At 38.8% G+C, this 26702-nt stretch overlaps 1 protein-coding gene across 2 annotated transcripts in view; it reads right to left on the reverse strand.

Annotated features, from left to right (window-relative positions):
- Positions 1–502: 502 nt before the first annotated feature.
- Positions 503–26702, reverse strand: part of ccbe1 (collagen and calcium binding EGF domains 1) — a 46554-nt gene continuing 20354 nt past the window's right edge. The window contains exons 3-11 of one of the 2 annotated variants that reach the window (XM_028601540.1): positions 13573–13625; positions 13154–13285; positions 12432–12569; positions 11203–11309; positions 9705–9813; positions 8753–8892; positions 6595–6630; positions 4303–4338; positions 503–2947 (exon numbers count right to left, since the gene is read on the reverse strand). In XM_028601540.1, coding sequence (XP_028457341.1) covers positions 2672–2947; positions 4303–4338; positions 6595–6630; positions 8753–8892; positions 9705–9813; positions 11203–11309; positions 12432–12569; positions 13154–13285; positions 13573–13625 — 1027 coding nt within the window. In that variant the 3' untranslated portion in view covers positions 503–2671. Of the gene's footprint in view, positions 2948–4302; positions 4339–6594; positions 6631–8752; positions 8893–9704; positions 9814–11202; positions 11313–12431; positions 12570–13153; positions 13286–13572; positions 13626–26702 lie in introns of both variants that reach the window. The other variant, XM_028601539.1, reaches the window with a different exon arrangement.

A 26702-nucleotide genomic window follows, 5' to 3' on the forward strand; every position in this document is an offset into this window, starting at 1 on the left:
TCGTTAAAAGGATGTGCGCAGGACTTTAATTTCGGCCCCTCTTTAATCAAATGGGAATCACGTACTGGCACGTACTGTTCTCTGAAAATGGGCTCATTGTGCAAATATGCAACATTTAAACAATGATGTCATGTTTAATGAAGGTGGCATCGGACTGTTTTGAAGGACTTTTTGGCATGCGCTAAAAGAAATTCACAAATGTGTTTTTCTTTGTATTGTTGATGAAATGATGATTGGAATTGCGATAGATAATTATGCAATAACACAATTCTTAGTTTTCCTTGACAACAAACATGGCGTGGATGATGTCTAATTGTAATGTTCAAACGCAATGCATTGCTGATTTAAGTGTATTACATTGGTCTTTTACAGTTAATGTCACTGGTTGCATCCCACCATGTTGTCAAACAATTTTTAAAAAGAATGATGTTAAATATAGTTGCATAAGAACATCTTCTTTCAGTCACTGAGTTCAAAAATAAACCAGAAAACACACATTACCCACGCTGAGTGGACATTTCCACAAAGGTTTATTCATAATTGGGTTTTGATTATCTTCATGAGCGTATCTGTGAACTACACCACATCGTTTAATAACTTCACTGAATACTGTGTGCTGTGCATCATTCAGAGGGGTGTAATCACACAGTACATACTGAATGTGACTGAGAAATGACTGCCACCTAGTGGAGTTAAAGGAGTACTGCATGACTGTGTGGGGCACAGTGTACTGTGGGCAGTGGTAGAAGAAATATTTAAATCATATAACAGATTAAAAGTAGCGATACCACACTATAAAAATAATTAACAGTAAAATATAGTTCAAGTATCAAACGTAAAAATATTCATGCAGAATGACCCCTTTGAGAGGGTCACTCGATTATGTAGAAGATTATTATTGATACATTAACATGTAAGCAACATTTTAATATTGTAGATGCTCAGGTGAAGTCAATTTTAACTACTTAAATTTAATCAAGAATAGATTCCTCAATAATTAGAAGCTCATTAGTTGCTGCGTGGTTTAATATTTAATGGATTGTTGTTTTAATTTAAAATGTTAAACTTTAACTATAGCTGTTATATATATGGGCATCATAAGAAAATACTCAAGTATCTCAAATTGTACTTAAGTACAATACTTGAGTAAAGTCACTTAACTACATTCTACTACACTCTTTCACACATCATTTTACATATTTCATACATCAGTGTTTTTTGGTCACATTTATTTATCACAGCTTATCAGTGGTTGAAGAAGTATTTAAATATTTTACTTGGGAAAAGTAGCAAAGGATACACCATTACAAGTCACATTCTTTGAGTGAAAGTTTTACCAGCAAAATGTACTTAATGTAAAATTACTTATTTAGTTAACAATGAAGTTATAAAACACCTAATTAAAACAATAAGAATCAATACTGATAATAAATTAACTTTAGAAGTTAGACCAGTGCTGATAAACAAGACTAAAGGTTTCTTGAGCTGCCTGTTTTGAATGTTAATTCACATTCTTGTTATGTATGAAAATAAAAATGACATCACCTTGTTTCGGTCAAGCTCCTAGAGATCATGTCTGCAACTTCTCAACTTCAAACCTCAATCTTTTCCAGCAATGACTTCATAGCCCTCAGTATATCAGACTAATGTGGATAATGGCAAAAACTAGAGTAATGTTACATTTTTAAGCCTATTGGTGTTGTAAGATTTTACATTTTTAAAGTTATACATGCTTTTTTAAAGCATCTTTCAAAAGGTCAATAGTCATGAACAATTGAATTGGTAACACTACTACTACTACTTTACATCCCGTTTTTAGCATTTACAAACATTATATAGTTTATAACACACTATAATGTTGTGTACAGTGATTATGTACAGTAAAAGTTTGCTCATCTAAGTAAATATCCTGACTGACCTTAAGATGAACTCTTTTGTAAAAGTTCTGAATCTTTAGCCTTGTAAGACTGCACACAAAAGCTGGAAATGTTGCCTTTCTTTAGACTAAGTAATCATATTGTAGGATGTTACAGATTCATTAACCCTTTATTTCTCAGTATCGCTGAGTAAAGAACTTTATAATGTAAAATGACCCAGAAGTGTCTTTGAGAATGTCTCCCTCTGGTGGAGAACTATTAGTCAACTATGATCCACACAGCTATACATCTATTTTTTCACCTACTTGTATGTACATAATGTTTACCCATCTTTGTTCAGCTTTTTTGTCCTTGTTTTTACATTGAAACAATGAAAAAACAATTTCCTTGTATGTTTACCTACACGTGCTTAGCAATGCGGCAATGCAAGTATTCTTTTCCATCTTCTTCCAATTCTATTCAGTCAGTTGGTTCATTATTTAGCGTGTGGCTCCATTTCTAATACAATGAGTGAAATATAATGTCATAAAGTAAAGAGGTAAAAACTGCTTCCATGAGAGACTTGTTTAATATGCTGTGAAGGAACCATATGTTTTTTAAAAAATATATATAGAATAAAAAAACATGCATTTGCACCGTCTACTCGTTTTGTTAAAAAATATTCACACAAACTCTTGTATATCATACAAAAATAAACATCTGATTCACAGGCATACAGTGCATTCTGTTTAAATAAAAGAAAGCAAACTACTACAATATTTACACCTGACATTAAGTATTTAAACCCACTCTCTTTAAATATTCCAGTCAAAGTCTGTTCTCTCTCGCGCTGGTTTCCTCCTCCGGTTCCTCTTAGACCCTCCGCCTGTTCGAGCTGGAGATTCCTTGTAGTCCTCACCTGAGCCTGTATCCAGATTGTCCTGGTTGTCCCACCAGCTGTCGGGGACCGAAGGAAAGTCCTCTCCTGGAGAGTGCATCGGCCGACCGTACACCTTGCTCTGCAAGTCAGCGATGTCGTTACGGATGTCTGCCATCAGGAGAAGTAGGAAATCAAAGGAGCCTGGAGGGCCCTGGGGGTCGAGAACGACAAAAAATAATTATTTTACAAATAATATATGTAAATACATTTATTATCTTACAAATTATTTGTGGACATATAATTAAGCTTACTCTCCTTTTTCACGGAAAGATTACATTTCTCTACACTACCGGTCAAAAGTTTGGGGTCACTTAGAAATTTCCATTCCACTCCATTCCAGACACAATAACTGCTGAGATCAGTTGTATTGTTTTTTTTAACCAGGGCAGCAGTTTTCAGATTACATTATGTGCTTACATAATTGCAAAAGGGTTCTCGACTGTTGTAGACAGAAGTGGCTGAAGAAACACTTGAAATTCATGCTTTTTGGTTTAAACGTAATACCCAAATTAAAAGTGGTACAGCTCCCATATACTTTGACACTCAGGGGTATGCCTGATATCATTGGAAAGGAAACATTCTCAAGTTTTTGTTACAAGTGTCAGGGCGATTCTAGGCCTTACTGACACAGAGTTACAGAGGCTAGAATGGAGATTTTTTATTTCTGTCCAAGTTATAAATCTGTAAAATTATTAAAATACACTGCTGTAAACACATCTGACAGGTGACAGACAACACAGCATTAGCCACGTCTCAACTTACTACAGAAAAAAATTCAGAAGCTAAAAGACTCAAAAATGGATTTTATATGAATTCTTTTCTACAAATATGTCTGTGCGTTTTTTTATGTCTATTTGAAAAGTGCAAATAAAAAAGCCAAAAAACTACAAAATACAACACTTCTCAAATACACAAACAAACCCACATCAATCACCTTTCCAATGATATCAGGCACACCCCTGAGTGTCAAAGTATATGGGAGCTGTACCACTTTTAATTTGGGTATGACGTTTAGACCAAAAAGCATGAATTTCAAGTGTTTCTTCAGCCACTTCTTTCTACAACAGTCGAGAACCCTTTTGCAATTATGTAAGCAAATAATGTAATCTGAAAACTGCTGCCCTGGTTAAAAAAAACAATACAACTGATCTCAGCAGGTATTGTGTCTGGAATGGAGTGGAATGGAAATTTCTAAGTGACCCCAAACTTTTGACCGGTAGTGTATATTTATCCCAACAGAAATACAGCTGATCAATGGGCTGTCTGAGCTTTTTCTTAGGATTTGTTAACGTTCGCACCATCAGTGTTTATCTAAGAGGATAATGCTTACTCTGTACTGGATACTATTTACTTTGAGTTTGACAGTATCATTAACTGTGTCGCTTAATGTCCACAAAAGTCCACAGTTGTCTCTTTTTCAGACATGCTTTCGTTTAACTGTATTGTTCTGGATAATGGTAACACGTTATAATAGTGTGGCATCAATATAGATAGGCAGAATCTTACTGGTGGTCCGACGGGCCCAGGAGCTCCTCGATCCCCCTGGGGAAACAACAAAATATTTAGCTTACATGAATTACAGCGGGGGGAAAGAACCAGAAGAATTCATGTAATTCTAGTTAGTGAACTTCCTTTTAAAAGAGCTAGAGGAAGGGAGAGAAGTCTGAGAGAGTAACCACAAATGCCTGAATAAGCAAGCATATAATTTTAATGAAACATGTTTTGTGGAAGATTAAAATCAGTTTAGATTGTGTATTATTGCCTCAGCCAGTTAAAGAAATAGTTTGACATTTTGGGGGAAAAAAGCTTATTCGCTTTCTTGCCTTAATTTACAACATCACTTTCATGTCTTGAGAGTTGTATCGATCATCTCATCTACGTTTTGGCAAGAAAGCAAATAAGTATATTTCCCGAAATGTAGAACTGTTCCCGAAACTGCATCCTGTGCAATGTAAAAGACAAAAAAAGTGTGGGCTGTTTGAAGCTCGACTGTGAAGTATAATGGCAGCCAGTTGACATACGGTAGCGTGCACACACACACAGACACACACACACACACAGACAGACACACACACACACACACACACACACACACACAGACACACATTGACCTGACCACGGTGGTTGTTAGCCGTGCTCTGGGTCACACTGGGGCTGTGAGTGTTTTGGCAGATGGTTTGGATTTGTTACTCAGAGACAGATTACCATCAACCTCCAATCTATCCACACAAACATCTCAGCTGTAGTGAAAGAATACCAAGGTACTATGTCAATAAAGCAGATGCACCTAAGTTGTTCCATACGTTATCCACAAGCTAAGCAAACAGTGATACTGGTATAACAAGACCACACTCTATTCAGCTTTGATACCTCGTATTTCTCAGACAGTGTGACATGGATGACTCGTCATTGTTGAATCATTATTGACCAAAATCACAATAATCCTGACTTTTGTTTCCAATAGGCTTTGCATTTGTAGCTCATCTGTGTACCATTATTGTTGCCATGGTCTCAAATGATGTTCATATTTGCTTTGTCATCATTAATGACAATAATAAACTAACTGCTTTGAAGCACACTGCAGAAGTCTGAAGGCCGAAACGACATTATCTGCAAACAAAGATGGCATCATATTTTCTGAACCTCAGCTGCTCTTTGATTTTCTTTTCTAGGATTATTACAAAATGAGAAGGAATGCACGAGCAAATCTGGTTAAATACAAAAAAATGCAAACAGAAATCTCAGTGTAGCCAGAGTGGAATCTGCATTGTGTCTCCTTAATCTAAGACTTAACCATCTGCTGGAGCCTTTTTTTTTTTATTAACACTTTGCCTTAGGTTTCACGGGGAGGCTATGCAGAAAAAAACATTCCAGTTATCCTTTTGAAAGTTGGTTACTACCTTTCGTCAGCTGATCCAAAGGCACTGTTAACCAAATCCATGTGATAATTCCAGACAACCGCACTAGCCCAGAGGTATCCAGAGTACTGACACTGGTGGTCAGAAGGAAGTTACCTGGTTGCCACTTGAACAGACTTGCTGTGGGCCTCAGCTTCTTGTGATTTGGGTCAATTCTTACTCAGGTTGCCGGAGAAACGTGTTTGCAGGTGAGAGGTTATATCACTCTAAACAAACCGTGATCTTCTGATAGAATCTGTAATCTCAAATCCAAGTTTGTCCCCAAGATGCTCGGTCTTGGGTACAATCATTTGAACCTATACATGGCCACTCAGACACCAAATAACAATGCTCTGCTTGTGCTCATACGGAGAAGCTATTCCACCAAATCATGCACATTTTTAATAATTCTAAACAAGAGCATCAAAATAGTGACTATTGCTGTTTGGCACACCAGTCTTCCTCTGTAAACTTGTAGCAACTCGCAATGATCCATCACCCGCAGGAACAAACTGAGGATTTGTGAAAATCCTGGCACCTGGCTTGTGGTTTTCCCCTTGTATAAATTTGGAGAAGCTGAAAAACATTTTGGCTATTGAGAAATATTTTTGACAGACATGGTGTTGGCAGATGAGCCAAATGGATTTTGTTGGTACTTTTGAACCTCCTGCAACTCTTATCTTTCTTTTGAGAGAGGCCGCATTCAGTGAGCCAAGAGTCAAATTCTGCTGCCAACATGAATGACTCCTCTGCCTGTGGGGCAACATGCTGGACCCATTCTACAAAGTGCAACTAAAGGTTCTTTTTTTTTTTTTTTTTTTTTAGAATAGTTGCCTCTTACAGAAAAGTTATGTTACACATATAGGACAAGATTAGGTGACAAAACAGCATCTGACCTCACCTTTAGGCCATCTTTCCCCGGTGCTCCTGGAGGCCCCTGTTAAATGAATACAAAACAGATTGTATTTCATATCTGTTTCAATCAAGTTTGCATGTTTATGTTAGTTTCCTTTCACACTCCAAAGACATACAACTGGTTACTGTAAAACCCATAAATGTTAATTTGCACGTGACAATCTATCAGATGGCGTTTCCTACCTTGCACCCAGACGTGTTAATGTTCTAAATCTTTTTAACTTCAAAACTGACATCTTCCTTGTGCTCCACCAACAACGATTATCTGGGGTTAACATTGTGCCTGCCTCTAGGTCATTTTTGATTGACTTCAGCTCAATAGTACAGAGTGCTTTGATCTCCTTCCTGGGATATTCATCATTAAAGAAGTGTAAGACATTGTATACGGAGTAGGCCATATATTCAGATCAGTACCAAGCCTCTGAGTCACACACTATACTACGTTCATCATCTCTGAAACCCCACACAACACAACACAACACAACACAACACAACACAACACAACACAACACAACACAACACAACACAACCACACACACACAGTTTGGCATCATGCAGCTCATGATATGACTAATTGCAAGTGTTGATGGTCTGATTCATCAATAAAGGAGATTGCATAAATACTCAAGCTTTAAAAACTGGAAACATGTCTCTGTGGCCACATTCTTGATTCAGATCCCACACTTTGAACACTCACTTCACACTCGCAGGCAAGATCGAGCGCTGCACAAGAACACAGCATGCCAAAGAAAACAACTAAAACTGTAAATGGATTCTGCTTTCTTTGTTATTATTGCCGTTACAGTGTGTCATCCTTTTTTACCTTACAGAAGTGTAGGTTTCTTTAAGAGGGTGAGTGAAGTATTGTAGATACCTGGTTGCTCCCTTCTTATGCTCTCTTTATTAAGACAAAATTACAGCTCTCCTGGGGCCTGTCTCATGATGCAGGATTACTAAATTACTTAGATAATTTTGGTGAAAAAATAAACAAAAAAAAACATTGACGGAAGTTAAGAGCTTTTCATGGTTTTAATGCATTCAGTGCTGTCATCCAGAGTAAAGTGATGGTTCGGAGTAATTTCACCCTAAGCTGCTTTACACCTTGACCTCGAGTCAAACAACCCCCCATAAGCTTTTTTTCCCCTTGTTATAACGTTGGTCGAGTTAGCGTTATCAGCTGGTTAGCTTAGTGCAGGCGCTAATGGATCCACGTTTGTATCTCGTAAAGTACCCCACTAATAATGCCCGGAATGATACCAAAAGTCTACAGTAGTACAAATAGTTTCTGTACTTATAAAACGAGGCATTAGAAAGTTTGTAACTACACCAGAAGTATATTTAAATAACACTTGCCTGATGGATACTCCTCTTGGCTGCACAGAGCACAACATCTATTGCTTTTAAACCGCAGCCGGGATATATACAACTGTGTGGCATTTTGTCCTATCGCCTCACACTGCATTAGCTGCTTCTGCTGTTTACTTGCTTTTGGATCTTCTTCTCCATTAGTCTTTTCCGGCAATAGATGTTGTGACCTATGTATGATCTTGCGCGATAGCAGCCAAGAGGAGTATCCATCAGGCAAGTGTTATTTAAATATACTTCTGGTGTAGTTACAAACTTTCTAATGCCTCGTTTTATAAGTAAAGAAACTATTTGTACTACTGTAGACGTTTGGTATCATTCCGGGCATTATTAGTGGAGATACAAACGTGGATCCATTAGCGCCTGCACTAAGCTAACCAGCTGATAACGCTAACTCGACCAACATTATAACAAGGGAAAAAAAGCTTATGGGGGGTTGTTTGGCTCGAGGTCCAGGTGTAAAGCAGCATAAGGTGAAATTACTCCGAACCATCACTTTAACTGAGTAATTCAGCTGTAACGTGTCAAATGGCAAAGGTGGATTTAAGAGACTGGTATCCAGGAATAACCCAGAGCAGTGGAGTTCCATCAGAAGAGCACACACACTGTTCCATACTTGCTGATTCAATAGCCTATATTGTTAGATCTAAGAAATGTGACAAATTAAATTGTATAAAAATACTGAGTAAATGTGTCTATTTTATCTGGGGTGAACCATTGTATGGCAGATTTGATTAAAACTCAATTATTTATAATAAAAAAAGTATACATTAACTGACCACGGGTCCTCTGGGGCCCCGCTTGATGTGGGACAGGTCTGGTGTGGGTCCAATGGGTCCCATCAAGCCCCTATGACCAGGAGGCCCAGGGGTGCCCAACTGTCCTGCAAGTCCTGGAGGGCCCTCTGGTCCTGGATCTCCTAAAACAATCCAGACTGATATTAGTGAACTAAAGATAACTGATCACTAAAAAGGTCAGAGACAGAATATATGATTTTTGCAAAATAGATTGAATTTTTTTAGCAGTGCTAGTTGCTCTAGAGATGGCAATGTTGGTCGGTCCAACTGACATTATATGTTATGAACTATTCCTCTAGTTCCACCAGGTACAAGTTTTCATTTATTTGGTGAAACATATCAACATCTACTGGATACATTGGCACAAACTTTGGTACAGACATGCATGGTTCCCAGATTATGAATCCTAATGACTTGGGCGATCTCTTGACTTTTCCTCTACCTTAAAGTTGACAGTTGTGGTTCTAAGTGTATGGTATAACCAATGAATGGATTAATTACCATGATACATGAATTACCATTGATACAGATATTCATGTCACCCTAGTGATGACTTGTAATGTTTCATTGACCCCTATCACCAGGTCAATTTTTTTTTGTCCAGTACTTTAGCTTATAACCAAATACCTGCACTACAAACTAATGACCAATCAGCCTCAGTTGTACTTTGTGTTTAGTGCTAATTAGCAAATATTAGCATGCTTTCACACTAAACTAAGATGGTGAACATGGTAAATGTTGTCCCTGTGAGCATGCTCGCATGCTGATTTAAGCATTTAACTTAAAGCACAGCTGTGCCTAAGTACAGGCTCCCAGAGCCGCTAGCATGGCCGTAGGCTCTTAGTCTTGCTTCAGACTATCGCTGCTGGATGCAGGCCAGTTTCCTCAAGCAGAGTCTGACACGGATTTATTATCTTAAGAATCATGTGTTTACCTGGAGGACCAGGGAGACCTGGAGGCCCTGGTAGAAATATAGGCGACGTCAGGACTTTCTCACTGGTCATCTGCTCAGGGACGTCAGCACTGTTTGACAGCATGGCAATCTTGAATAAAGATGCAGAAAATAATGACTGAATGAACAGGCTAATCAAAATGTCCACCACAAATAATTGAAGGAGTGATATATCAAATACAGAACATAGCCAACAAAAATACATATTCTTCCAGGGGTTGAAAGTCTTTTTTTTCCTTAATGTAGAAGTGATGTCAAACGCGTAACAATTATTTGGTTTTAATTCCTAAAATGGTTTAACATACAATGATACATAAAGTCATGTAGTGTCAAACAGGACAGGAAAATTACACACTGAAGAGGCCAACTTCAAGTTAAATTATGTAAAAAGTATATTCCCTGCCAAAGATGAAAGGTGATCCTCCATCTGCTACAAGCTGCAACCCAGACAGATGGAGGGCCAGGCAACCCCTCTGCATTATTCAGCAAGACCAGGAGAGTTTTCCTGCTCTGTATGCTAAGAGGCATCCTTGGGAGAAGTTATCTTTGATCTCTGTATAACATCATGTGGATCTGGCAATCCCAGAGGGAAACACGTGAAAGATCTTGCTATGCTGCAAGGGCCTACAAATCAGAATGCATGCTCACGCACGCGCACACACACGCGCACACACACACACACACACACACACACACACACACACACACACACACACACAGGTCGTGGTTCACCTGCTGATCAGTGAGGATTATGCAAGACTATATCCTGTGACAGTGTGATCCTACGTCCATACTCTAACCTTCCCATAATGCATATGAGTAAATGATAAGATACTTTATCATATACCGTAATAATATACAGTATTTTCATTTTGTTTTCTTAATATATTAACATTAAGAAAAAAGGCGTCATATACTATATAGCTGCATGAGCACCGAGACCACACAGTTGGAAGCGATATATAATGTGTTACAGCCGAGGGTGTTGAGTGCCACTGTTGACAGACTCATGCTCAGATCTCCTGTGATTACACACAGGGAAATGTAACCCCACTGTTGAGTTTCACACAAACAGCCTACCAATTCTCACTTATGGAAGAAATCAGTAAAGGAAGTTGTTTTAGACATTTCCTTATTAGGAAATAAAGTGCTACAATAAATCTAAAGGAAGTTTTAAAAATCAGCCTGCTGTTGTTTCTGAAATACTGTCAGGTATGGACTCCTTGGAGATAAAGCGAGATCTTTAGGTAGTGGTAAATAAACGGAGCAGTTCTGCAGATATTTACATTCAGCTGAATCAAGAAGGTGTGTTTAATGCCCATTGGGACCTTTTGCGGTCAACCACAGAATACTAGAAAAAGCTGCAGGATTCTGATTTAAGATAGAAATAGGGTAGTGTTACAGTTAAATTGAATAGATTCTATTTTGCATCTGTAAGATAGAAATGTGTGTTTTTTGTTGTTATTATTATGACTTTTACCTTCTGTTTAAGCTGAAGGACAGACATCCTGATCTGGTGGAAATCGTCACATGTGGCTGAGCAAGTTCCAGCATTCATCACGTTGTCAGACTTCTCAAAGAGATGCACTGCTGGGAATTGGGAGAATAAAAAAAATTCTGTCACAGAGGTTACAAATGTATGAAAATGTTTCTTTCAGGAAAATCGTCAGAAAAATGGAAAAAGACAATATCACCTTGTTTACTAAATATGTGAAAAGGTTAAGTATGATTTGAGCAAGCATGTCTTAAATTTTTTTTACTAAAATTGTGTTAAAGCAATCTATCTATTAAATGTCTGGTGACAGTTTGATGGGTTGTTGTAAACTGTGCGCGCTAACCAGGGGATGAGTGGCTTATACAGTGCAGGATAACTAACCATCATTTGTGAGACCCGAGCGTTGGGGATCACTTAAAATCCTTGACTTAGACAAGAAAGTGGTCTAGTAAATGTGTCAGAGTCGCAGGGCAGACTAGTGCTGAGCCTATGTCTGACTACTGGCTTTGCAGGAGGTAAAATAATACAATAAAATTACATATTTCTATATTTTAACTATTTGACAAAAATATGGGTTACTTACTGTGGACCTTTGTTTCTATGATTAAAGTTAAAGCAATAAACTTGCACAATCGTAAAAAGAGAAAAAAACAACACAAAAAGCACAGAGCTCCTGATTTGTCTCTGGCCTGTAGTAGAATGGGCTGTTCTCTACAAATGCATATGTTTTATGGAAAAGTGAAAGTGTCTGGACACTATGTTCCCCACTACGTTACAAAGCAGAAGGACATAAAGCAGGATCATGACTATATGAACCATCATTTCTCACTCTCCAACTTCTCCTGAAATGTTATAGTAGGTAATGGAAGATAAACTCATGGGAGGAAGTAGCAAATCTGCAGCCCTTGACTGCTTCATTTGCAACTGAATATGGGGCAAAAAAATACTTTATTATCGTCTCAACTGCATCCAGCAAATCAAAAAAGACCAGGAGTCATGGGGGCAACGGTATATTTGGGAGACAGAAATGTTCTGACATGCACAAGGAGCTGGGATGTGTAATGACTACCAGGTGTCTATGTTTGCCGTACCCCCAGCAACCCCCCTCCCCCATCTCTTTTTCTCTCACCAAATAATGTGTGATGAGCTCCACATCACAGTCCGATGTGCCCTTGAGTAAAGAGAAAATGTGTGAGTAAAAATACTACTCTCACCTCTCTCCCCCTTGGTGCATGTTTTCCCATCTTCTTCCAGGAAATAGCCTTTCTCACACTCACACCTGTAGCTCCCGAAAGAATTGACGCAGATCTGAGAGCACGTAGTCGTGTTTTTGTCTGCACATTCGTTGATGTCTATAAGTTGTAGTGACGGACAGATACAGAAGACAGACAACAAGCAAATTAAAGAAAGACAGAGTCAATTAACACACACACACACACACACACACACACACACACACACACACACACACACACACACACACACACACACACACACACACACACACACACACACACACACACACACACACACACACACACACATATCCAATGACATATTAAAAATACAGAAAAGCTATATTTTATACAATCTTACACTGTTACCACCATCTTGGCTCAAACTTGTAAAGTGTATTAACATCAACTGCAGCATTCAGCAAAAGGATCTGATAGAGTCAATATTCTACATATATGCCAAGCTCAGTTTTGAAATAGGGAATCAACCGAACCATCCAATCCAGAGATTGTGTGAAATAGTTAATAGACTTCCTGTACTAGGATTGCTATTAGATGGTGCAGGTCATCTTCTAACCAACAGGCCAAGCTCCACTCTGGTGCCTTCTAACACATTTAGTTGTTAAAAAAATTAGAATGTAAATCATATTCTTGTTTTTAAAGAGAAGTTATATTCATGAGGTTGTTGTACAAGGTCTCACCTAGACAGTAGGGCTCTCGGTTTCTGTGGCGCTCACGGTCATAGCGGTAGCCAGGGTAACAGGTGCACACCACTCGACCAAAATGGTCAGTACACTGTTGCTCACAGGGGGCGCCAGCACACACATCATAGTCTGCAGAAATTAATTAGGCATTTCATCAGTGTAAACACAAAAAAAAAAAAAAAAAAAAAAAAAACACAAGGGGGATCTCATATCCATCTACAGTATGTGTCAGTTTATTTAAGTGTTTTATTTATTTTTTCAATTCTGTCATGGGTTATGAAACATTCAGTGAGGTTAAAATATAATAAAGTTAAGTGAAGTCTGTTTAAGGACCAACTACCATATGGAACATGATGGGAGAGCATTCCAAAGTGATCACAAATACACAAGACAGACATCCAAAACATTTCCCCTACCTTCAGGAATGCACTGGCCCAACACAAACTTGAAGCCCTTGCAACATTTCTTTCTGTAAAATATCAAATGGACATAAGAAGACAAATCCAAAATACTTTAACAAACACACAGTAGATAACCATATTTCAATATGGCGTGCATAATGTTTGACATGTAACTTTAATAATTAATATTCTGGGGAGTTTACTCCCCGGAGTCCTTATGTTTTTTCCCCCCAGAGTATTTCCTTGGAGAACGTTGGCACCAAGATCCTGGTTCCAGCTGTCGCCGTGGTCCTGCTGCACTCCCTGCTGAGCTCAGCGGTGCCCTGCAATGTCATGCAGCTTCCTGTTGAACCCTGCTGCTTCCTGCTGAACCTTGCAGCTTCCCGCTACATCCAGTCACTGTTCCATTATTAATGTGACTACTATTGCCACTGTTCATCACACCCCCAACCGGCCCGTCAGACACCGCCTACCAAGAGCCTGGGTCTGTCCGCGGTTTCTTCCCAAGAGGGAGTTTTTCCTCGCCACTGTCGCACTGCTTGCTCTTGAGGGAATTACTGTAATTGTTGGAATTGTTGGGGCTTTGTAAATTATAGAGTGTGGTCTAGACCTACTCTATCTGTAAAGTGTCTCGAGATAACCTATGTTATGATTTGATACTATAAATAAAATTGAATTGAATTGAATAAGGAAATGCAGAATTTGTTGTGGTCCAGTCTGTTTTTCCAATTGTGTTTGTTAATGTGGGAAACATCTTCATGAAAATCTCTCTCTCTCTCTCTCTCTCTCTCTCTCTCTATCTATCCCCAGTTGGGTTGACTATGTTGACTGTGTGCCATTTCTTATTTCTCTTCAAAATGTCCCTTTTGAATCCCTTATTATTGAGCAAATACTGAACTTTACTCTTCATCTACTCTGTCCAATCAATTTATTTCCTGCTCACTTACAGTACATACTTCTTTCTATCCAATTCGCTCCAGAATTTTAATTCTAATCCATACATCTGCACTATGTATTTATATCATTTATTAGAGGCCATGATGAATGAATAGATAAATTACTATCTATCTATCCAACTATCCAAATAGTTAGAGAGTTATAGTTAGTCAGAGAGAAAACACTTTGAGGAAATGTGAAGCAACAAATTAATGAGCTTTTTCTTTAACATCTTCTCTGTTGCATCATTTTTTCCCTCATCTGTGTTCAGTTTTATAAATACCAACTGTATGATGACATTTTATTGCAATATTTTATCAGGACGAGTCATATCGTTATGAGGTAATCATACCTCGCTCACACTCTAAGGAAAAGTGCTACCAGGTGTTACTTTCAAACAGGAGGGGAAAACAAATCTAAATAAACCATGAATTCATGGCAAATATAGTGCAATGACACTCACTCTGTACTGAAAAACGATTACTCTGTAATGCTTTAAAGCTTTTATTTAGGAGCAGTGATTGATTCATTATGATGATTGGTCATTCCTATGGGCCTGTCTGATCATTTTACATAATGAAAGTTCTCCCCTCTCTGCTCACCAACATTGAAGAACAATTGGGGTCATTTATTTAAACATTTATTTTACGTAACATGATTGATCTTTTCTCAACCACGTTCACTCTAGGAGAACAATATTCTACGGCTATGCTAGCAGCTCTGTGAGGCTGAATGCTAACGTCCGCATGCTAACAGGTTCACAGCGACAATGTTAACATGCTGATGGTCACCGTGTTTACCATCTTAGTTGAGTGTGGTAGCGTGCAGACACTTGCTAATTAGTGCTCAACACATCACTTGCCCACAAGTATTGGACAAAATAAACATTTGACCAGAGATTGATGAAAGGTTTAGGGATCACCAAAGTTAGTGATTGATCCTGAAGGGAACATGAATGTATGTACCAATAGTCATGAAAATCCATCCAAAAGAAATTTCACTTAAATCCACAAATGTCAACTTCACGGTGCTTGAGAAAAGTCAGGAGCTCAACAAAGTTAGTGGGATTGACCATGAATCTCAACAAAATATCTCGGCAATCTAGCCAATAGTTGCTGAGATATTTCAGCCTGGACCAAAGTGGTGGAACGACTGACACACCTTGTGAAATTCTTTTATTAGGATAACCCCTTGAGATGTACCATCTCGTTTTCGACACCTACATTGCCATCCCTAAAGCCATGCCGCTAATGTGGCTTAAAACTGTCTGAATTCCTGCTCCTCACACTACACCTTAGGAGACATAAAGAGATCCAAGACAAGGACATTTTTGAGGGGAAAGTTGTGGAAGAGTAAGAAGAGAAAAATATGTTTTGTGAAGATTTTTCTGCTTGATTTTTGAGATCTCTCCCTTAATGGCCCATTAGAGACTTGGAACAGAATAAGGGTATATGACACGATTTCTTAATTTAAGTTTCTCATTATTACAGTACGATTTTCCATTTGCTACATCCAATATTATTTATGAATCAAATGACACGTCTAAAAAAATAAAAAGGTCATGCTTTTTGCAATAACATCCTCACAGAAATATAATCCTGGTAAAACAAAGCAAATCACTTACTGCACCACTGCAATACCATGCATCTACCTTCTATAGTCAAGTGCTTTTACTGTAATTTCCATGGGTACAGGATATACAGAGCAGCCAAGTACTTATTCACTCACACGACTTAATGGCTACCTAAAGAAGGACCATAAGAACCCCCCTCACTGCACTTGAGGCTCCCACTGAAGAACATCCTGCAACAATCTCATTTCAAATCTTTGATTAAAACACTAACCACTCAGGGGGCTCTCTACAAGGTGGGGGCAGGACACATGTAGTGCGTTTGTGCATCTAAATATAATGTGTGTGCAATTTTGTGCGCAAGTGTTAGTGTGTTTCATTGAGGGCATGTGCATGTTAATTGTGGACTTGCATTGTGTGATTCTACACATGAAGTATGGGGAATTGAAGGTTGTTCAGATATTGAATCTGAATGATCAAACGGATGTCCATTGGTGATTTAGATAATAAGTGACGCACTGACGGAGGTACAGATTCATGCACAGTGCACGCACACTATATGTACAAGTGTCACTGTATCTAATAGCTGTACAGCCTCACAGGGATGCCAGCATGGCTGTAGACTCAAAGTCTTGTTAATAAGTTCTTTAGTATGTATCTTTAGTTTGTTCTTTAGTTATGTATGTACTGTATGGTACGGCAGTTTGCTAAAGCTAGTTACTAAAACACCTTTTTTTTATAAATGTAGGGTATTTATTAAGTATGGAAATACTATGTCTTATATTTTAGGCTAAGATAACTGCAGTAAAATGTACTAATGCATGCCAAACTGGAAAGTTGTTTCTGTCTGTCTTTCAATTTGTGTAAGTGAATAACATCTCAGCATATGTTGCAGTGTTTGTGGGTGGGAGAGTGCTGATCTAAGGATGGTTTCCTGTGTGACCCAATATTTCATGTCACAATAACATCCCAATGAGGACAGAAGGCACTTATAGCAAATAACCAGCTTATCAAAATAACCAGGGTTAGTCGAACAATCATGAGAAAACAAACATCTATGTCCGTCTCCAGAAGATCCTGAGAGATGCGACAACATCCCACGGAAACTAAGTTCATATCTGTGTTGAAGTTCATTTTGTACTGAACTGTATCTTGATTAAATTATCATTCAGGGAAATGCTTATTAGCCCTATAACATTCTACCTTATTGTACTTTCTCTCATTATATCATTAAATAAACAAGTCTGAAATATGAGTGATATTTGGTTACTTTGCAGATTAAAGCACTTTTATAGCACTTTAAAAACAAAATTACAGTATTATCTGGCATTTTCCACTTAGACAAATTGTTTTAAATTTAAAATTATTGATTTCTTATGTTGTCCCTTTGATAATTTTTTGTTTTGACACCAAAACAGGCAGACCAGGAGAAGTAGACATGCAAAATCGAGATGATAATGATACGACCTGTCTACAAGTTAAAACAACATGCATAGAAATGCATGTTGGGTGACTCTATAGTGACTCTGGGTGATGGATACTAAGCTGAGGGGTCAATGCACTAGAGCAATAAAATAAGCTCATACCAACTACATGATTTATTGTCTGGGGGTGGAAAATCAGTCAGGTCTTTGATATGGAGGGTCTCAGAAATAAACTGCTGATACATGGAAATACCATTCTCATCACAAACCTGATACCAGTATAACATGTTAGCGCTGACATTTGTTTTAAATTTGGGTTTAAGGGTTATTGTCTAGTTAGAAGAACATTCAAATGAATGCACTGCACTGACTGCAGTCATACTATTGCCTACTTTAGAGATGTTTTTGTCAAATTACATGTTGTGGCAATGGTTAAGTCTGCAATAAGTGCTTGCAGTTCCAACACAGCTTTCTTAGAGTGGTAAGTGACAAAACATTTGAAATTTGAATGTTTTCCTACGATGGAGGGCCAACTGAACGCTTTACAAAATGAACTATTTTTGTAAATGCAGTGTGTATGAACTCCAGCCTCTGCTACAGCACACAAATGCTTTAATGAAAAAGGATATCATTATTTGCAAACATCTTTGTTTATATTCTAACAACTGTCTGAGTCAATATCTAGTATTCATTGAAGGCTATTTAACAGTCCACCTAAGCTTCGGCCACTGTGTTTGAACAGCAGAAACAGCTGAGATCTAAATCACTCTCCACAGTGACACACTAGGGGACAGTCAATGAGCATGATATGAAGGTGCGTTAGTTCTTTCAGCATTTAATAGAATAACTCCTGTTGAAAAGATTAAGCATGGGTAATTAGAGGTGAAGCGCTTCATAATATTCAGTTCACAAAACAAGACCACAGAGCCTTAGCACCTTTCATAACAACAGCTAAGAATACAATGCTGTGCATGCTTGTTAGTTAATCACATACTTCATGCAAATCAGCAAACAAATTTGAAACATTTCATTCGTATTAATGAGTGAGAACAAGGAGGAAAGATATCCCAAATGCATTCATTTCCACAAGAATATCAATGAGTTTCCAGAGTCACATGCCTCAATACCAGCTTGTTGACTGACATTTATCAGGTGTGCTGTGTGAGTCCTGCACTTGTTCAAATTTGAGCACATCACAGACAATCTGATTGTTTTGCCACCTGTTCCTTTTTTTCCCTTTCTTCCTAAAAAGGTTATTTCATTTTGCCAGTGATCCATATCATTTTACAGCCCCCCTCTGAAATCTAGACATAGATTAGTCTGACCTCAGTTACCCGGGGTGAACCATAAGCACTCTAATTACCTTATAAACAGTGGACCTCCCCTGAACCAACATGGTGGAATGGCCTGGCCTGGCTTTGTCTTTTAATGAAACACACTAATTCACACCGACACACGAGTTAAAGTGGAAGCCACTATAGCGTGAGCAAAAACTGCACACGGATGATGCATACAGTACATGCACCTTCACGAGAGGCCCTCTTTATCACGTCCCAGCATGGTCTTCTCTGTAACAAAGATAACAATTACAAAACTAAAGGGTATCGCACACACACACAACACACACAGCTGTGAGACAACACATGCAGTCTGCTCAGTGGAGGCTTATTTGTCTAGCAAAAGCATGTCTGCATTCCACTCAAGAGAACATGTTTGTTGAAGTAAAAAGGACACAACTTCCACACTCAAGCGGATAAGCCTATTCATACTGAATGGTGTGGATTGAGACACTTAAAAGACAGAAATTAATAATAGCCTAATTAACAATAATTTAGATTATATAATAATCACCATTTTTGGAAACAAAAATGTTGCAACTTATGTAAGGATTTGCTGCTTTTATCTGTTTTGTATAATTGTAAATTATTATCTCTGAGTTTTGTTCGGACAACACAAGTAATCTGAAGCCGTCACTTTGGGCTCTGGAAAGTTGTGATGGACACGTTTCAGTATTTTTGGACAGTTTATAGACTTCAAGATCCATTTAGTTGCATCCCTAATTAAATTTAGCACAAAAAGTAAGGAAATTTGTGTTTGGTAGATTATTTCTCTGTGGTAACAATGTTTTTGGCAATAAATCTTATACTGTTGGAAAGCCTGTTTAGTTTCTGTTTAGAACATGCATTTGTGGGATGAGCAGCACGAAAAATTTGCCAAATCTTCTCTGCAAATGCCAGACAGCTTATTCTGCCATTGACTCGTTTGGCGGTTTGGATGATTGAAGTTTGAAGAAACAAGACATATTGGCAATTTAACAATTTATTCATTTCACAAACAGGAGCCTCAGTAGCGTGTGGAAGAACCATACACAGCCACAACAGCCTGGCACCTCCTCCTCATGCGGGTCACCAGCCTGGTCACACACTGCTGTGGGATGGCATCCCAATCTTCAACCAGCATTTGTCGCAAGTCAGCCAACGTGGTTGTGTTGGTCACTCTGGCACGAACAACATGCCCAAGCTGATCCCACAAGTGCTCAATGGGGTTGAGGTCAGGACTGCTGGCAGGCCATTCCATCCTCTCCACTCCCACATTCTGGAGGTAGTCTCGGATAAACCCTGCCCTGTTGGGGCGAGCATTGTCAACTTGGAGGATAGAGTTCAGTCCCAGACTGTGGAGATATGGGATTGCCACTGGTAGAATTTCATCTCTATCTCTCTCTGCATTGAGATTGCCTCCAATGATGACAAGCCTCGTTATTCCAGTGAGGGAGATGCCGCCCCACAACATCACACTGCAGAGAAGATTTGGCACATTTTTCATGGGTGCAACCCACATACTCAGTACTGCTGCTCATCCCACAAATGTATGTTCCTTACAAATGGGGCACCAAAAAGCATTGTTACCACAGAGAAATAATCTACCAAACACAAATTTATTTTAGTTGCCCACATACTGTAGACTTTTGCTGTAGAAGTGTCCCTTAGATTGTAGATTTGTTGCAAGGTGCCAAGGGGCAGTGCACAGTAGCACAATGAGCAAGCAGGCTTCAAGCTGAATAAAAAAGGAAGATAGATTGAGGTAAATTGGTAATTTACAAAGAAAAAGCAAAGGCTTCTTGTCTTGACTTATGCATTTATTGACCTTTCACTCACAAGCGAGGTTTGCTTGCATTGTGAGCACGAGTTAATAGCCTTAATATCATTAGCATTATGCCATTAGAAGTTAAGACATAATTAATCAGCAACAGCATATAACTGAAACAAAACAAAAATCACATCTGAAAAAATTACTGAAATTAAACCAATTTTTCAACAGCTGCTAATCTGCTCCTTATTCGAATTATCAACTTCCCCCAGAGATCTGACTCCACATTATTTGCATACTTATAAACTACACTCTACACTTTAGTCTATCCTTGGGAGTCCTCTACAGCTCAGACTTTGCCCGCTCTTCTTCTCTCCTTTAGCATCACTGTTTGGCCTTGTTATCACATTCCACATTAGTGATTGCTAAGCTCCTGATAATCAACTCTTCTTTCCCACTCTCACCTTGAATTTTCGTTGCATCTTGCATCGTCAGGAATAATTGCCTCTGCCTATCATTCTATTTGAATGAAGAAGCTGCACTTTTTTTCCAGGAAAATCTTACCGTCTACAAGATGTCGTTATTGTCAAGACCATGGCGGCTCACTGACTCCTGTTTACCCTGCCAAGCATTTGGTATGAGTCTTAGTCAACTAACTCTTGTGCAAAACCTGCAACCAATACACAACCCATTCAGTTAGTTTGCACAAACCATTTGTTAAATCAGATGTTACCTCATCAACAATAAATTAATCTTCATCATTTCATGTATTCTGCAGATATACTGCCTTTTTAGTATTCTGTACTCTCTCCACTAGCATGGTCAATGCTCCACTCACTCTCAACTCTACACAGATTAAAGTACTTCTCTTCCTACAGTTACGATGGACTCTGCATATCATGACTTGTATGTACTACTACTTAAACTCCATAAATAACAATAAGAGGATAGGATATTTAATGCTGTGTGTTATTAACAACCATATATTTATAGAAGTTTAAGTTCTGTCACTTTCATATAAACCCATTCAGTTATGCTTCGGAACACTTGCACACACCACACACACCACACACGACTCCCTCTCTGCAGTTTCAGGGTCACCACAGTTTAATATAAACAAATGAACAAAAAAGGTACACTGCACTTTGTTAGGCCTCTTGGTTTGGACGTTTGTTCTTGAGATTCACATTATGTCATTAAGAAATAAAACTCCAGCCGGTTAAACTGTGTCCTATTTCTGTAAGCACACACTGGTCGTCATGACAAACAGGACATAAAGTTAAGCAACACAATAGCTATTCCAGAACTAGACAAAATACAGCATATTAAGAGGGACAGTTTCTTCTGCTGGTGCTGCAGCCAAAAAAACAACCCCCAAGGGCAGCAAGTTTATAGGTACACATAAAAAAACAAAAAAAGTATAGATAGTATGTCTTCAGAATGTCTGGATACCTTTGTGTTTTCCTAACCTCCAAACTGAAAAAAACTTCACTCTTGGAAAGATAATTTATTCTGCTAAAAATACTACACTCGGGAAAGCAAGGAATCAGACTTGATTGTTGCCATAATTGTCTCTATAAAGGCACACTTTGAGTCATGATTCCTAATGCACTAATATTCCTCTTTCAAATGGGTTGCTGTTAGAACAGCTATGCTGTATCATGTCTAATTATTGCCAGTAATTATAATGTAATTACAGGCGACTGTTTGGAGATGCCATAAAAGGTAAACGATGTTGGAGAAATATGTTTTTCCACAAGCTGATATCTGTCTGTTGGAGGCAAGCCATTACAGACAACAGTTGTAGCATTATAAGCCCAAAGCACTTAGCAGTATAACTCAGTGTGATGACTTAAGGGACATTTCATAGACTGAGGGGTCCAACAACCCAGCTGCAAAATAAAACTATTTAGTTGGCCTTTTAAATGACAAATATCCTATTAAAATAAAATCCCCTCTCTTTCCATTTAAAAAAAAGGTTTCTATCTATATCTAGGGTGAGTGCATATTTATGTCTGCCCAGAGAAATAATGGCGCCCCATTTGATCACTAGCATGGTACATTAACATAACCTATTGGTTAATGACTGTTTGACCTCGTCCGTGACAGTCACACAGCTTTGGTACAATACCCCTTGGTAAGGCCCCATATTTAAAACAAACAAGCAGTCTGGTTAGAAAATTGTGCAAGCCTCGCTCAATTAAATGTCACTAATTCAAATCTCTGCTTTTAAGTCTTGCCCTTTTGTTTTCACTCTCTCTCTTGTGACACAATGGTAATGGGAAGGCTTGGTAAATGTGAAAAAACAAAGTAGGAAAATATGCTGTCAAAGCATGTAGAAACACAATAAAGATACAAGTTGAAGGAAACTGTTGCTGCTAGTTATAGAAAAGTCTGTTATTGTTGTTACTGTTGTCTATCAAAAGAATAATTTAACATTTTGAGAAATAAACCTTTTCTTGGTTGCAGAACGTTCAATGGGAAGATTGTATCCACTCTAATATCTGTATGTTCAATATGAAGCTACAAACAGCAGCCGGTTAGCTTAACTTAGCATTAAGATTGCAAAACAGGGGGAAACAACTTGTCTGGCTCTGTTCAAAAGATAATAAAATCAGTCTACCAGCAACTCTAAAGCTTACTAATTAACATGTTATATTTCATTTATTTAGTGTAAAAGCAATCACCTGCTCCAGCTTCATATTCATCATATCGTTAAGAGTGGTATCGATCTTATCATAGGCAATAAGCCGAATAAGTGTATTTACCAAAATGCAGAACTATTCCTTTAAAACAACTGTATGCACACTACAGAAAAAAAATACATATTATCGGTTCTGTTCTGCCAACAAGACTCTCACAGTGCCTGCATGTAACCAGCTTGGCTTGGGTGTGAGCAGTGAGCCCACATTAACATCCCAATCCCAATCAAAAACAATAAACAAGTGTCCCTGCCTGCCTGACCAATATGCAGCCATATAGGGAACAAATTAAAAAGGGTCACTAGAAATAAGGACCTCTCCCCATATTAGCTCTACAATCCATCTGCTGTTAGCAGCTACTTTGGCCATGTACAGCACTCCCGCTGTGCTGGCATCTGCAACATAATCCAACAAAACCGGCAGTTTTTCAATGAGACTCACTGCAGCAAAGCACTTCAGCTTTGCTCAGCTTTGGCAGACAGCTGGAGCCTAAATACTACCAGTCAGCTATAACAGAGGCAGCCCAGGCCTCTGCCTCCCTTTGTTGGATTTCCTCAGTGGTGTTCCAGGCTCAAACTAAATCACATTTGACACTGACCACATGTTATAAAATGTTTAGTGTAATCCATAATTAAATCTGTCTGCTTTTATGTCACATTTTTTGTTGAGAAACTCAAACTTTGAGTTATATAAACTTTCACTTAAAAAGCTGAGGACAAGTGCAGAGGTGTGTGTGATGTCTCGGGTACTGACACTTCAGGAAATGATACAGAGCACGGCTGTCTGTGGACTGTTACAGTAAACCGTCGTCAGCCCTTCCATGTGTTTTTAACTCAAACCATTCTACTGGACACAAGCCAGATATTACCAGTTCCCCTCAAAAACTGAGGTTACTGTGAAAGCGTGCAACCTCCACAACCAGGGAAAAGTTTATAACAATCATTATTAATAATTTAATTAATCTGTTATCTGTTAACAAATTTAACAGCTCATTACATTAACAGAGGGAAAAGGCTGCTAAAAAATAAGCACTGCAATATCAGAATCAGAATCAGCTTTATTGGCCAGGTTTGCGTAGACAAACAAGGAATTTGACTCCGGCTAATCTTTGCTCTCAAAGTACAAAACTCACTTAACCTATAAAGAATAAAAAACAGAAATGACAGTAAGTAAGTATACTGTTAAGTATACCGGATAACACTGCACTAGAATTTACAAATTTACAAAAATATACAGTAGCAATTGAAGAGAGGGAAGGAATGGTGTAACATCAGTATAGTCCGAGAGTTAAGATTTAAATATAAATATAGTGCAAGGTAGTTCGGTGCAATGGTCATATATTAATAACAACATTGTAATTGTAAGATTGAAATATACATGAGGTAGATGAGCAGAACAGTGTTTATTGACTTTGTTCAGTGTAAGGGTGGGGGCTATTTCTGAGTGTTCAACAGAGTGACTGCTTGGGGAAAGAAACTGTCTTTGTGTCGGCTAGTTTTGGCAAACAGTGCCCTGTATCGCCTACCAGAGGGAAAGAGGTTGAATAGTTTGTGACCAGGATGTGAAGGGTCTGCAGAGATTTTTGTTGGCCTTTTTCTGACTCTGGACCGGTACAGGTCCTGGATGGTGGGAAGGTCAGCTCCAATGATCCTCTCTGCAGCCCTAATTGTCCGTTGCAGTTTGGCCCTGTCCTGATTGGTGGCTGACCCAAACCAGACAGTGATGGAGGTGCGGATGACAGACTGGATGATGGCTGAGTAGAAAGTGGTCAGCAGCTCTTTAGGCAGATTAAACTTCCTTAGCTGTCGCAGGAAGTATAACCTCTGCTGGACCTTTTTCTGGAGAGAGTCAATGTGGGGAGACCATATCAGGTCCTGTGAGATGGTTGATCCCAGGAACCTAAATAGATGGTGGTGGTGGTGGTGGTGGGGGGCTGTCCTAAAGTCCACGGTCATCTCCACAGTCTTCTTGGGGTTTAACTCCAGGTGGTTCTGACTGCACCATTGGACCTACTGCTGCCTGTCAATCAGGAAGCTGATGATACACTGACAGGTGGGGGCAAGCACTGAGAACTGGGTGAGCTTCTGATGTAGTTGTGAGTTCAGGGAAGACAGTGTTGAACGCTGAGCTGAAGTACAAACAGGATCCTAGCATACGTCCCTGGGGAGTCGAGGTGGTGCAGGATGTATTGCAGTCCCATATTGACCGACCTGCTTGCCCTGTAGGCAAACTGCAGGGAGTCCAGCAGGGGTCCTGTTATGTCCTTCAGGTGGCTCAACACCAGTCTTTCAAATGATTCCATGACCACAGACGTCAGGGCGACAGGCCTGTAGTCATTTAATCCTGTGATGGAGGGTTTTTTGGGGACTGGGATGGTGGTGGAGCATTTGAAGCAGGAGGGCACTTCACACAGCATATGAATAGCCATACTATGGAAATGGTGCAAAATGGGTTTTAAGAAAACTGGTTCCTAAATGTAAAAAGCAGATGTTCTTTTTTTTTCTCAGCTTAGACCTTTCAGTAGTTGGAGTTGGTTTACTGTCTCACAACCCTCCTGATGATTTAACTAGAAATATATAAAGTACAATTTAAAAAAGAGCTCTTAATCAATAAATTTAAGTGGTGTCATTTAAGCAAATAGCAATGGGGCTTCAAGCCAGTACGTGAGTCAGAAATCACAGTTAATTTACAGAGGAAATTGAAACGACGCAACAGCATTGGGAGCATCAAATGAAGTGTTCTAAAGCTACAAGAGGTGACTGGTGCCTCTTTGTGTTCAGAAGACTGGATGTATTGAATTTTGTTATCTACGGTTTACTTGTTCTGTTTTTGTCATGTGTGTTTGACCAGTAAATCTAGCTTCTACATCCCTGTTTTTAGCTATGCTGTCAGTACACTTTGGTCTAGACTGAAATATCTAACAACTATAGAATGGATCGCCATGCAATTTTGTACAGACATTTGTGGTCTTCACAGAATGAATCACAGACTTTGGTGATGCTCTGACTTTTTCTGAGTTGAGGTTGACATTTGTGGATTTAAGTGAAATGTCATAAGCTACTGGATGGATTGCCATGGAAATTGATATGTGGGATATCTGATATAAGCCTCGTCCTGTACACTAAACCAAGAGAATTGTTAAAGTGCTCAAATCATGCTTTTTGGCTTTTTCCCTTTCCTTTATTGTGTTATATATATATTTTTTTACATGTAATAGGTTTACAAAGTGAAAAAGCCCAAAGTCCACCCCAAAGGGACATAACATCTCCAACAGAAAACACTGTTCACAAACTGCTCCAAACTGCTCTGTTGTAGTCCAGCCTTTACTTCTGTGATGAACGTGCGTCATGTTGTAACACGTTATAATGCTCGCCTAGCTGCTAGTGTGGTCCCCCTCATACTCTGCTTCTGACTGAGTAGTAGTCC

Source organism: Perca flavescens, chromosome 16 (genome assembly GCF_004354835.1).
Source record: "Perca flavescens isolate YP-PL-M2 chromosome 16, PFLA_1.0, whole genome shotgun sequence".
NCBI lineage: Eukaryota > Metazoa > Chordata > Actinopteri > Perciformes > Percidae > Perca > Perca flavescens.